The following is a 15,182-nucleotide window of genomic DNA, read 5'->3' on the forward strand; positions in this document are numbered from 1 at the left end:
AACAATATCAAGCGCAGAAAATTTTCTAGTGAAAATAACTTCTAAATACAAGAAATTTAAGAAATATGTGAGATGTTGTAAGAATAATTTTTCTTGATGGTCTCGTATAAATACCTTAAATGAAAACTCTCTCTCTACACTATATAACCGAGATGATCTCCTCCATTTAACAATTGAAAGTGAAAGTATAAATAAGGGACTTTTTAAAAACGAGCCCGAGCCGTCCATAAACCAAACCAACCGACAAGTGGCTCTACACATTTGCCACCCCTTATTCTACATGTAGATGTGCATCAAATTACACGATTTCAAAAATGACTATTTGAGCTTCTTTAGTGTACACATTTACTTTAAATACCTCCCCATATTCTTTTGATTCACTCCAATGCTTCTTACTTTTTCCTTTTTTTTAAAATAAAAATTGACTGCCAGTTTGCAAACATAAATTTTCATCAAATTCATACTATTTAAATTTTCAACATGCAGGTGACCCTCATTTTACCATCTACTCGTCGCTTTGCAAAAGTGCTTCTTCCTTTCTTTTTACCATCTACTCGTTGCTTATAAACCACATACTTCCTTTACTTTTTTTTATTTCTTTTTACAACATGTTCCATTTCATGTTAGGATGATGGAGTGCTGGAGTTCACGCTATTTGAAATATTGACATGTGAAGTGGGCCCTCTTATTTCTTTGCAACAACACTCCAAAGATAATAATAAATTAAATCAATAAAATGTTTCGCAATCAATTTAATTACACTTTTTTATAGAACGGCACTAAGAAAAATCTCATAATTCTGAAATAATTTATAATTAAAGGATATAATTTCATTCTCAAATTAATAATAGTGTCCATTTGTTGTCATCCTTGAGATAATTCCCAAATGGAGTGGCATAGATAGGTTACAGTGGTCATATAACATAAAATTAGACCTTTAAACAAGAAAAACCCAATAGCAATGACAATGATAGAAAGATTTCATCGTTACTACTAGAACTTGATATATAAGATTACTGATAAAAAGTAATAGAGGCCTTCTCAAGGGCACTTTCGTCAACAGGTTGTTTTTCAAGGGCATTTTGGTCCTCCTTCCTTGGTCTTCCAGTTGTTGTAGCAAGGGCAAACACTTTTATTACCATAATAACCTGGTGGCACACAGAGACACTTTCTGCAGCACTTCTGGCAGAAGAACATGCATGGTTTGTGGTACTGTGTCTGGCTGCACCTCCTTGAGCATTGTGAAGGGCATTCTAGTCATTCCAAGCAATCCAAAAAAGGACAGAAAAAGTTGATAAATTAGTACCCTTTGTTGACTACTAGTCAAAGAATACAGTAGAAATGTCATCACTCGAAATGAGCAGATGGTCAAACTACTTTTTAACTTGCAAAATGGGGATCTCAAGATTTGAAGCCATTTTTCTTGAAAATAAGCTAAAAATTCACGGCAGATTACTTCCTCAAGAATCCAAGATCTAAATGCAATATACTACTCTAATGTAGGCTGCATTGTTAGATTTAATCAAACAAATTTATAAAACAATATATAAATTTCTTAAATGCAGGCTTAGCCCTTTTTTCTTCCTGGTGCTGTGCAATCTTCCTATGAAGGTGACGACGTTCGACAGGATTTTGACTGAGGATGATTTTGTCTTCGTTTTCTAGTCACTAAACAAGCCATAATCAATTGATCCAAACTTTTTGAGATCAAACATAAGAATTAAGATAGTGTATGGTGTATAAGTAGTTTCACACCCTTTCAGATGTCAAAATTGGGATCATTGATTTGAATAAGTGTTGTTAAAATCAAAACATTCAACAATGGTGTAAGCGTAGCAAAACTGTAAACATAATTCTAGAATACAGAGTAACACTCACGGAAGCTTTTGAGGTTGCCAGAACCAGACCCACTCTGAAATAGAAAAACAAGAAAAAAATAAATGTCAGCACAGATCTTCAGAAAAAAAAGAAAAAACCAAGGTATTCTAGTAAGAGCCTAACCTTATTAGGGTGCACACCTGCCATCACCTATGATAAGAATATATGCAAGAATGTATCAGAAAAATGGCACCATTATCAAGTTAAAAATCCAAAGTAATTAAGAAATAAGTACTTACCGTGATCTGCAGCATGGAAATGGCTAGAAGTGCAAGAAAAACTAAAGCAAAGAACTTGGCCATGGTTTTGCTCAGCAAAGACTAAACGCCCCTCTTCTCTATGAGTAAAATGGGATTAAAAAAAAAGCAGCTTATAAGCGAGAAGAGGGGCTTTGCAGTGAGGATGTATGGTGTTTGGGGATGTATAAATAGGGAATTCTTTGGGGCTTTGTGGGGAGTGGGGGATTAAAATATAAATTTTGGCAGCCCACCGACTTCTCAAGAATTTTAATGCTTTTAGGCCCACTTGCTTTAAATGGGCACTTGTGGAAGACTATTTTCACCTGCAAGTTGATGTCTTGATTTAATTTTCACTGTCCAATAATAATCACAAAATTAGGGAAAGAAAAAAAAAATACAAGTAAACTTTACTTTCTATATAAAAATAATAATAAATAAATAAAAATTGGAGATTTAGTCCCAAAAAAATGATCTTTTTTTTTTTTTTTTTAATTTAGTACGAGAATTTTTGTAGATTTACTATATGTTGCATAACTTGAACAATTAATTATATAGGTATTTAATTCACAAATCTTTCGATTAATTTCTTTCAGGTTGTATGAATTTTTTGAATCTTCAACTTAGATCAACAATCTTCGAATTTCTTGATTTTCTTGAATTGCATCCAATCTTCGAAGTTTGAATTATTTTTGTCATTGGGTTCACATTACACTTGATGAGTGAACACCAAGTTCTAAGCAAGTATCCATAAACAAGAACCAACTTTAGTTCCTGGAGATCAAGAGAAATTATATCAAAATCTCTACACTTCAAGTCACAAGTCTCGTTTCCTTGTTGAGAAGGCTTAGATTTTAGTATGTTGTGAACTTGAAACTTAAGCCTCTGTTTTACGATCATTCTTTCAAAACTATATTTTTTTTCTCATATTCATTTTTAATTATATATTTTCACAATAAAATTTTTTTCACATAAACTCAAAAAAATTTCCTATATATTTTTTTTTATCACACATTCTTCAAAAATTTATTATTCAAAAACTCACTCTTTTGAAAAAATAGTTGTCAAACAAAGGCTAAGTTCTAAGCCACATAGAACTGTTCCAAGTACATGATCAAAGGGATCCACAACTTTTCAATTATATATTTTATCAACTTCTATCAAAATCTATTAAAAATATGATTTTAATCATTACCAAATATGGGAAACATGTGTATCACTTAAACTTAAATAATATGTATAACTAAGTCCTTGGACTTTTTCGAAACTACTAAGGATCCAATTAGACAATATAAATCAAACTATAATATTTGAACATAGATTATCTGACCTGACCCGACCTATCCAGTCAATTATTAGTCTGGACTTTCTACTAAATGCCCAAAGGTTGACCTTTTGAAATATATAAGATCATGGGAATTGTATCATTTCAATTCTCGACAATTAAATTCTCTTGACTTGCTATCTTATTTCATTATTTCTATCAGCTATCAAATAATTAGGCCTCGTTTATGAGTGATTTTTTACTCCCAAAAATTGATTTTTTGATCGTTATTTCACTATTCTAGCTGTAAATCTTGACTTCTTCTCTCACAGGTGGCCCTCACTTTTTTCTTAACGGTCAAAAAATCAAATTTCAAAATTACTCCCAAACGAGGAGTTAGTGTTGCGCTAAATTGACTTTTATCCATACTAATTATTATCTCACTTTATCATCGATGGTTTCTTTGCGAACAAATCGAATTAAAACTGGGCAAAAATAAATACTTAAGCAACTCTTTTAACTTTTGAATCAGGACTAATTTGACCACGAATTATCATGTACTACTTCGCTTACTTTTGATTACTGATATTTCGAGGTATTTAAGATTTCACTCATTGATATATCATAGACCCTAGATTCAACAAATAGCAATTAATAATCTGTAGCAAAATAAAGTAAATTATAAAGCAGTCAAGTGAATTTTAATTCTTGTTCACAACCTCATGCATTATAATCAAACTTCTACACAAAATGGTCATGTCCAATAAACTTTCATTTATGTGTCTTGGTCATCTCGCACGATCAAAACAAATTGCATACTCCTCAATTTGCAAAGTAATAACTGTTACGATTTTAATATAATAGAGGGTCAACTTCTTCTTCTAGAGTCATTGACAAAATCAATCTGCAAAATAGTATATTACGTTCTAACCATCCTTTTCTGTATTGCACTCATCAATATTGAGAGGGATTTTATATGCCTGCCCCAAAAAAATTAACTTTTTTTACAGAAGTAAATAAAATACTATTATTTATTCATAACACTCAAAATATTTATTTTATTACAGTAAAATTCTAAAACTTTTGAACACATATTCAAATAAAATTGAGGGTACACGTCAAATCTGTTAATCACCACATATGTTACGAGATCTAAGAAAATTGCAATGCTTCATATAATTTTAATGTACTTGCTATTTTAGCATTTTTTTTACTCAACAAGCATTACTCTTATTAATGTGAGAAGATGTGATAAAAGTTCAAAACTTGTCGAATTTCGACAACTTTCTCTTTTATTTCAGATACATAAATCCCCTAGCGATAATCTATTTATCATAGATACTCATTAAATCTAACAATGAACTAAATGAAATTACGAAGGTGGAAATGTAACTTTCTTCAAATTTAATTGGAAAAGTCGAGATGTAGTATTTAGTGTCGGCCCTGACTATAGACGGGTAAGTGATCGCCTAAGACTCCACATTGGTGAGCCCAAATTTTTTTATCATATATATATATATATATATGATCTCATATTTGAAATTGGTCTAAAACCCCCCAAAATCTCTGAACCAACCTTGGTACTATTCATAAATTTTCATGGGAGATAAAATGAAAGAACAAGAGGTAATTAGAAGCTTTGACAGTATTGAACATACGTCAATTTCATTTAGGATCTCAAGATTTTGTAATATATGGATTTTTTTATTAAACAATCGTCTATGAAATAAATTTGGTCACTTATTCTGGAGATTTGATGGAATTCCTTTTTGCTATATTGATCCACAACATGATTCTTAATCTTACGGGACCAAATAATGAAAAGAAAACATAGAAAAAGGGAAGTAAACAAGTTCACATCTAGTGATCCACAAAGAAAGCGATAGATGGTCAAATAAAGTTATTTTTTTAAAGTTTTTAAATTTTTTTTTTTTTGAAAAATGTGTGATATAAAAAGTAAAAAAAAAAAAAAGAAGGGAAAATCATAAATCCACACATAAAATTATTTCATTGAAAAAATAAATTAGGCAAAAATGAGTTCGATGAGAACTATTTATTTGAATAAAACATTAAGTCCTTACAATGTGCAAGAGAATTCAAGACATGTGGGGGGTGTTAGTTGGAGAAGTTGTGGATAGAGTCCCCAAATTAATACTAAAATAAAAGCACACAATAAATTTCTACAAAACAGTTAGAGAATATTATAAAATTATTAATAATTCAATGGGAAAGTGTACCAATCAGAGAAAAAGTTGAAATCTGAAACCCATTGCATGTGCTTGGCAAAGGCAAGCACATGTATCAACTGCCTACTCTGTGCTGTAGCCCATCCCCTTTTGCTTTTAAATCTACATTTAGGTACCCATTATATATTCCTGTGGGGTCCGCGCATGACGTACTCCGGTTTATGAGTTTAGAGTCGGGTGTGAAGAGGCAACATCGATGAGATGAACTTCCTTTAGCTAGATTATGCCCTGTTTCTAGATTTTAATTTAAATTAAAGTTAACAATTAATTTAATAATATATTTTATGGATTTCGCAACTTTTTAACCACATATTTCATTAATTTCTTTCAAAATCTACTAAAAATTTGATTTTAATCCTCATCAAACAGGGACTATGTTTGATTAGAATAGAATCGTCAAAATGTGTTAATCAATGTTACTTCAGACAACTCGTCAAGTAAAATACACGTATCATTCCATCATGGACCGCGATACGGGCTGGTCTACCTTGACTTTCAGGCTCTACTAGATTTGACTAAAGAAGTTCACAATGTGTTAGATCGACATATAAAAAAGAATGTCATTTTTCTAGGCCCAGCATCTTGTGGCCTTTCTGCCAGGCTTCCAAAGTCTAAGTGCTTTCTAGTGTTAATATTTAAGATCGAGTTAGGGGACATAATGGTTAATATAGGGGATGATCGAATACACATATTTCGAGAGTTGGGTATTATTTAATTCACGTGGGACCTGCGCACTTTGTGAGGGTCAGTCACCCCGGACGTCTATCATTTTCTGGTAAAGTGGCATTTTCCTAATATTTATTCGAGTTCATGCTCATTCAAAAAAAAAATATAAAATTTCTTCTTTTTTGATACAAAACAAGGGGTAAAAGATAGTAGGTTAAACATGGAATGGCCCCGCATGAGTCGGGTAGGCTAAGGAGTGGCAGAAGAGAAGCTGCCATTTAAATCGATCATGTATTTAGAAGGGTCAATACTGAGCGTCAAATTTATTGTTATATTAGGATGCCTCAGTTGAATATATCATCGCACTTCCAAACATGTCTCAATTTACAATTTTACATTGAAATATTGATAATTAAGTCCCTGTTTGAACCCCATTACATTAAATTCTATTATATTCCATTTTTTTCTCTCTTATTTTCAAATACACAATTTTTCATAAAATAATATTACACATAAATCGAAAACTTTTCATTCTTTTTCAACCACTCATTTTCCGAAAAAACACTATTCCCCCATTAATTTTTCTATGTAATGGAGATCAACCAGGGGCTAAATGTTCTTCAAGAGTAATGTTATTTACTCTTTTAGTTCTTCTAATGATATGTTATACAACATAATTATCAAAATAATCATACTCATTTAACTAGGGATGATTATGCTCTCGTTGAGATTGATTCGTGTGAGAATTTAATTGAACAAATCATAATTAATGTCTTCTTACCATTTCTCTATGAAAGAACAAAAAAAGACCAATTTTAATCATTTTGCGAAGTGAATATAACAATAAGTATATATTAAATATATGATCAATTTCGATTATTTCGACTAGTAAAATACATGATTAGGCATAAATTAAACATGTAAGTTTTATTACTATCACATTTTCTACTAATACCAAATGTCAATTAATGGGACTACACATAATACTTATCTACTTTTCTTGCATTGGATCTAGATTTTTGGAGTGTCCAATAAATTAGCTCAATTAATCAGTCACATGTGACATCTTTAGAAGGATCATTATTCCAATTTCATTTGATTTATTTATGGATTAGTTTAATATTATTTGCTCAAGATAATAATTAATGGTCTATTTTCCTTTCAACTAATGGGGAAATTGACCTTGACTCGTCCAATCGAGATAACATTACAGTCAAGGAAGCCATTATTTTTTCCCTCTATAGTTAGGTTAGGCTGGCCAATTTGCTTGGCTAATACGTTATTAGGGATTAGCATTATAGGATTCCTTTCATGTGCTAATTTTCCAGATTGAAATAATGGCTAATAACTAAGCTTTGTCTTTCATAAACATAATTGATATACAAACCGTAACTATTTAAATTATTTAAGGCAAGTTCAATGAATAATGGCGATATCACATAAAAAGTGTAATATTATTTATGAAAATTCATCGCCGATATATGTGTCAATGAGGTCACTAGCTCATTGTCAAATTGTCTAATTTTTTTTTATTTTTTTATTTTTTTTATGATCGTGGGTATTTGGACCAGCTTACGAGCACTTCAACTAATCTCACAGGAGCTCGAAGTTTACAGCCAGGTACTCACCTCAATAGTTTTAAAGAGACTCGAACTGGTGACTATAGGGAAGCAAATCCAAGATCTGTCCACTGAACTACCCCTTGAGATTTTGTCAAATTGTCTTATAAATTTGAAATATATTTTCTTCCTAGAACAATGTAACAACAGGCTTACACCTCATAGATTAATGATGAACTTCACTAGCCTTATTCAATCGGCAAATATAAAACAATTAAGAATTACATACATTGTTTAGAAGTTTCTCTTAGATTTGAACCCAAAATTGATATATAACTGGAAGGTAACTTAGTAATATACCCTAAAATTATGGATCTTTTGAAAAATTATATAAAAAAATTTTTGGAACAAAAAACATTGGCTAAAATTAAAAATTGACACAGTATAACTTTTCTATAAAAATTGACATTGTGTCAGTGACACAGTGTTACTTTTAAAAGTTTAGTATTAATTTTTTACTAAACAATTACATACAATGTCACTTTTATTAATTAGTGATATCTGTCACAAAAAAAGTCATGGATATTTCAAAAAGACGATTGGAAAAAAAAAAAGTGACAAACACTAAAAACAAGTGACAAAATTTTTTTTAAAAAAAAGTGACAATCATTAAAAATAAATGACAAAAATTTTAAAAAGTAACACAAATTTAAAAGAAGTGACGAATTTTAAAAAGTTACACAGATTTAAAAAAAAAAAAAAAGAGAGAGAGAGAGAGAAATTTTTTAAAAAAAGTGACACAAACTCAAAAAAAAAGTAAAAAAAAACACTCAAAAAGTGATGAAATTAAAAAAAAAAAAAAGAAAGACAGAATTTGAAAAGTTATGAATTCAAAAAGTGGCACAGATTAAAAAAAGTTACGAAAAAAAAGTGACAAACACTTAAAAAGTAACCAAAAAAAAAAAAGTGACAAACTTAAAAAATGGTCTCCAACTACATTAACACTGTTTGCCACTCTTCTCATCCTCCGAATCACTTTCTCAAGCATTTCATTAAGTAAATGTTTAGCAACTTCTACTAACAGTGAATCGACCAAAGGTGCACCTTCTTCAAGTACAAAGATAAATTGACTACAAATCATGAGAAGCAATCAAATTCTTCAAACGAGATCGACATAACCGAAAACTATTCGAGTGATTGAAATGTTTTGACGATTTCTGACATGAAATCCAAACCTAACGAAGAGTAGACTTTGGATATAGCTTGTATGTTCCATATGCGTTCAAATCGAAATTTGTTTGAAATATATGAAAGGGTGACGCAAGGTGTCGTTGTTATGGGTAACAACGAACCTTATCACGTAGTTGGTATTGGTTTAGTTTGATTGAAGCTGGTGGATGGAATATATAGAACACTTAATCATGTTCGACATATTCTAAACTTGAAGAAAAATCTCATTTTGTTGAGTACTCTTAATTTAAAAGGGTACACGTTCTCTGAAGAATGTGAAGTCCTAACAATTCAGAAGGGTGTTCATGTTATATTGAAGGGGCAAAAGAGGTCCTAGTTATACATCTTGCAAGGTTAGGTAGAATTTGTAAAGAAAATTCAGCGCAAATTTAGTACCGTGATGAAGATTCAGTTTGGTACTGTACATGTAGGATTTGGTTCGGGATCCATATTGAAAAATACTGCTAAGTCGAGTTTGGAGGATATCGGTAATTCCACTTTGTTACCATTACCCGTGGTACCATCGTATTCAATTGGCAGCAATAGACACATTGGAGATAAGTACCTGGATGCTGGTTCTGTTGTACATGCTTTTAACATTTTTGAAGGTGTTGAGACTAATTAGTGGCCCTCTATGAAAACATTGGGAGTTGATTTTGCTACAAGGTATGCTTCGACACTATTTAGTAATTTCTAATTCCTTGTTAATTTTAGGGAACCCAATATATCTGTGTTAAATGCCGTGAAAGATGAGGAGTATTTTTGTGTTGGAGAAAGCTTAGTTCTTTTTGAAGAGTTCAAATTTTTGGTTGCAATCAAATTTATTTTTCAGGAGGGAAAATTTTGGAGTTTCTTTCATTGCATCGAAATTTGTTTCAATATGGAAATTGTTGGGTTTTTTTTTACCCAAATTAGGTTGATTTTTTTTTTTTGGAAAATATTGTTTCTTTTATTCCATGAGCTTTTATTGAAAAAAAAATATTATTTTATTTATTCCACGGTTTTTATTAGGAAAATATTGTTTCTTTTATTCTGTGTAATTTTTTTTATCTTATTTCCATCTTCGTGGTACTTCTAGAATTTGGAATCCACCCCTATAAATAATAGACTATTTTCACAAGTTTTGTATTACTGAAATATAGAATAATTGGGTAAACATAGCCATTGTACTTGTTTTTCTTTATATTAGTCAATTGAATAAAATATATTGTTCCTCTACCAACTAATTTTTTTTTCCTTTTAACTGGTTGTTTGTTTACGATTATATACTTCATATTTTGTCATATATTACCTTCAATGGCGAATCTAGGATCTTGAGGCAGCACGGGCGGCCGTCGACTGTCGGCCACAATAAAATATTAAGAGCTCTTTTGATGTCCTTTTTTTTTGGCAAAAAAAATACTTTTTGAAATAGTGATTTAATGGAAAATGTGTTGTTAAAATAAGGATAAGTTTTGAATTGTGTGTAATATTATTTTATTGAAAAATATATGATTAAAAATAAAAGAGAAAAAAATGTATTTTGAAATAAATGGGAATCAAACAAGGTCTAAAATTTAGATAAAATAATTTATTTGTTGAAATTGAACATATATAATTTTGTTATAAAACTAAACTGTGCTAACCAAATGACATTGTTGCCAAATTTGGTATAGTTCAAAGGAAGAGCACAAGTTTCAATATTTACAGTTGCATTAAACCCGCTAAAATATAACATATATTTTTCTGTTAAATTAAGTGCTACAAATTAATAGTTGCTTTTCTGGTCACATTCTCAACAAATTGAACGAAACCTCTTAGGTTTGAATCTCGCTGGCACCATCATTATTGCATTAATTTTGGTAAAAATAGTATATCTAAAAATATTGTACATTGAGTTGGTTGGGAAAAAATTCGAACCCAGGATTTCAAGGATGTGGTGCAGGCTCTAGCCAACCTAGCTAGAAGGAATGTTGGAAATAAAACTCAATTACCAATAATATAACCTAAACCATTGATTGTCAATAAAAAAAAAATAAAATAAAAATGGCGATCGGCGGATCCAGCACGCTCGGCCGCGGAAGCTTGCAAGGTGCTGGATCCGCCACTGACTACCTCCATTTTATTTTCCAACACTGTACCCCATAGGAGTCAAATTCCAATATAAATATACAAGCATGCACCATTTCGTTCTCCAAAGATACTTAAATATATGCTTGACTGTCACCTAATCTTGTGGTCTTTGGTTTGATTGATATTGACTCACTCTATCCCAATAGCATAATAAATATTTGGTCTAATGTAAAGAATGGCATACATGAAATTGCCAATAATCGAGATGTAGGGATTCCATCTCATACGCTATAAATTATAAGGAGTTTTCAGACATTGTTCCTTCTAGATGTGGACTTCATATCGAGAGGGTAAAAATCCCTTCCTAGATTTCTACATTGCAAAATTAACCAATATTTTGTCAATGTATGAAGCTTTCGATAAAAGAGATCTACTAATGCATTCCATCTCATATGAATGCCCATAATATATCTAGATTTACTCTAGTCCTTCATTTGAAAATTTTGGGCCAACCATATTTTCACCGATAATAAAGGTTGAACCCCAACCTTGAGGACCCCCACCGTCTCACCTCTAGAGTTTTGTAAGGGAGGTAAATCGCGAGATGTGTCCCAACAGACCAAGGAATAAGAGTTGTCTGCACACTGCGCCCATAAGGAGTCCAATTCCATCTCTCAGGAATCAAACCCTCACACTGCGGCTGCTAGCAAGGCGAGAGATAACCTCACTCCTATCCTTTGCACCACTGGACTATGCCCCGGAGGACATACTTTCACCGATAATAGTTAACAAGTTGGTCAGTTTGTTTGTATCTTGTATCCTAGTAGGTCATCATCCCAAGTTGAACATATCAATCTTTCTTGAAATACCCTAGGGAATTTTAGTACTACTAATAACTCCAACGATAATGTCTCATTCTTTAAATTTAAAATGATTAGACCACTTTTACTAATCAGCTTAAAATTTGAAAGAAAAGAAAATAGAAACATTAGGGATATCTTCAAACCAAGAAGGATATTGACCCTATTTTATAAAGATTAGAATCTTTTGATTTATAGTCAATGGTAACTTGACAGTGGTGCAACCAATCCATCTCTAATATCATCTCAAGATTGTGACAAAATTATCGGAAGCATACATTCCTTTCACTTGTAGGTGTACTGACTTGAATGTTTTATTTGTCCATATTGAAGAAGAATGCTCAATTCAAGTGACAATGGACAAAAATCAAATTAACACAAGGGAAATTTATAGATTTTAAAGAATACATATCACTCGAGTCAAATAAAGTAGACGAAAGTCAAGATGCAAGGTCAACTACTATACATATCATACTCTTCCTTGGAATGTAGATTTCCAATAGAAAGAAGTCAGACACGAATTTGCAATTAGGACATGATTATAGCCCAACACATTATTGTAAAAGTAGGGGGTGGATGAGGACTACACATTATTAATGTCGTTAATTCCCCCTAATTCATTTTTAAATATCATATTTTGAAACTCATGAAGTAAAACGTCACTAGTAGAGAATGAAACAGAGTCAGGAGAAGCAAACTTTTTAGATGCTAGGGAGATATGAAATTCAACGAAGAGTTAACTTATGTGAAAGGTATGTGAAAGGTTCAATTTTCTGTTGAGAATTATAAACTCTAATTCTATACACCATCAAGAGCAATAAACAATCAAGAATACCCAAGATTTATAAAAGCTCGCTTCAATATAAAACTATGTCATCTCTCATCACTACATTAATTCACTGTGATTTAAAAAAAAAAAAAAGCTTTACAAGAGAAAATATCAATCCTATTTCCTATAATCTCTCTTTCTCTCTATTTGATGTAATACATAAAACCTAAGGCCTGCTCCCTATTTATAAGATAAATTAGGATAAAATTGAATTTTACACGGATTCCTATTCCTTTATAGAATTTCACAAGAATATAAATACCTAAATAGTTCTTAATTAAAATTTTCGTTTGGAGCACCGGTCCCTACCCCAAGGAGGGGGCTGCCTGCCCCCTTTGAACCCCTGCATTTACCTCACTTCGAAGGTGGAATACCATTGGGAAATGAGGTTGGCATAACTCTTAATGACTGCCAAACATGTGTACAGTAGGTTGTTCACATAATCATCGAAATCGAAGCTCTGCTGCATTTTGCAACACCCTAAATTTTAAATTTATTTTCACTGATTTAGCAAATTTTACTATCAAAATATTTGAAAGAATGAAACTATATAAAACCGCTCTAATTTAACTTTCAAATCGTTTAATGATATTGTATAGTTCTACACTTTTTCTCTAGTTTAAATATGTTTAAGATAAAATACAAAACATTATATTTTAGAACTTGATATAAAATATTTGCTTAAATTAGAGAGGGAAATACCATTGAAAAATGACATTTTAACGTCTTTTGAAAGATAAATACAAAGAATTAGATATAATATTTTTCAGGTTTCCTTAGCATTATTGCCTACTGATCTACAACCAAGTACTCGATACACAGTCGTACCTTCATCTAGGAGGTGTTATCAACCTCCCGTATGTATGAATTCCACAACAACAATATAATACTATTTGAACGAATGCCTAATAAGTAACGATATGCGTGATCATATATATGTGCAGGATATATAATATTTACTCATTTTGATCTCATTTTCGAAGTTGACGTCTTTTCCTAACTATCCCAACTTATTTTACTTTTAACTCTTTTGGGCTTGAATCCGACTATCATATATAATATTAGATCAAATATTAATATGTCCAATAGCATACACGTATTTCATGGTTGTTGATCCATTAATGCTCATCAAGATAAAGTAGATCACGATTGCATCTTTCATTGCCTATCGAAAATCATATGATACTACACTGGAAAAATGTATACAAATTAAGTCCGACTTATGCATAGAATGCTCTTTGTGCTAATCCACAATCCCAAGGCTCTCAAGGGAATGTCGTCCATACATATACCGGCTTGGGAACGCCAAACAATCTATCATTATATATACCAGTTTCGAAACACCAAACAATCTATCATTGTCTACCATTGCTTATCGTTGATGCCTTTCATGATTATCTATCCAGATGCAAAGTATGGTACGATAGACCGTAGGTCAACTCAATTATATTCATGTTAATATCTCATTACATATATTACAAAAAGAGTATTCAACATTATCTCCCTCTTACTTTCGCTACATCTTTTGTTTTGGTTATGCATTACTACTTTTCTCAATTGCAAATGCGCACATGGATGCCACATTATATCCCTTACATCACAAATCACAATGTCACATGACATTATCTTAGTCGATATCCATATACACTCATGAAAACATCATATATTCAAATCATGTCTCAAATACTCCACTCATTTACAAATATTCAACAAAAATATTACACATATAATCACATAAAAGAACATTATATTGTAATTATTATTACTTTACATCATAGTGGAACCTTTACCTACTTTCTCATTGTCTATCATATCATCTCTATTCCACTCAGTGCGCTCAACACCTCTTGCTCGATTCAACTCCACTCCGACATTGGTTTTCTTTTTAATATACATGTGCTTCACTTCACTCTATATAAGCTACATACTACAAAAGATATCGAGTACAATATTTTAAAATGAATGAATCAATGTATCAAATATATGGAAAAATTAGAGTGTCACGATAGATACATGGATCTCAACATGGCATATACTCTACCATTTGAAAGCTTTCGCAATTCTGAGCTCTATGCAAAAAGTTGTTCTCGTTATAATTCAGGGAACTGCAGCTATCCGAAACAAAATGGAGGTTGACCCTTAAATCCCCTATCATTTAACAACGAGGTGGCCCTTTTATTAAAGGGAGCCAATCCCCTAATATTTGTAAGGGGATCAACCCTCTTTGACAAAAAATAAATTAATTAAAAAATAGAAACATACCATTTGACGGAGAGAAATGGGCGTAACTGTAAAAATTGTATTAGAAATACCCTTCTAACTAGGGATGGCAACGGGACTAGTTAGGGTCTGGGCAACTTCC

At 31.6% G+C, this 15,182-nt stretch overlaps 1 protein-coding gene across 1 annotated transcript; it reads right to left on the minus strand.

Annotated features, from left to right (window-relative positions):
- Positions 1-787: 787 nt before the first annotated feature.
- Positions 788-2,294, minus strand: LOC111376141 (gibberellin-regulated protein 4-like). The gene is made up of 4 exons (XM_022999083.1): positions 2,118-2,294; positions 2,002-2,028; positions 1,879-1,912; positions 788-1,253 (listed from the first exon to the last, which is right to left on the minus strand). The coding sequence occupies exons 1-4, from the start codon at positions 2,178-2,180 to the stop codon at positions 1,072-1,074; spliced, it is 306 nt and encodes a 101-aa protein (XP_022854851.1). The 5' UTR covers positions 2,181-2,294; the 3' UTR covers positions 788-1,071.
- Positions 2,295-15,182: the final 12,888 nt, after the last annotated feature.

The sequence above is a fragment of the Olea europaea genome, unplaced genomic scaffold (genome assembly GCF_002742605.1).
Source record: "Olea europaea var. sylvestris unplaced genomic scaffold, O_europaea_v1 scaffold1459, whole genome shotgun sequence".
In the NCBI taxonomy this organism is placed as follows: Eukaryota; Viridiplantae; Streptophyta; class Magnoliopsida; order Lamiales; family Oleaceae; genus Olea; species Olea europaea.

What these genes read in the sequence shown, in the direction of transcription:
- LOC111376141 (XM_022999083.1), bottom strand. Translation starts at nt 2,180, where the DNA reads ATGGCCAAGTTCTTTGCTTTAGTTTTTCTTGCACTTCTAGCCATTTCC. An exon ending in TTTCCATGCTGCAGATCACG is followed by an intron (nt 2,029 to 2,117) that starts GTAAGTACTTAT and finishes TTCTTATCATAG; the next exon opens with GTGATGGCAGGTGTGCACCC. An exon ending in CAGGTGTGCACCCTAATAAG is followed by an intron (nt 1,913 to 2,001) that starts GTTAGGCTCTTA and finishes TTTCTATTTCAG; the next exon opens with AGTGGGTCTGGTTCTGGCAA.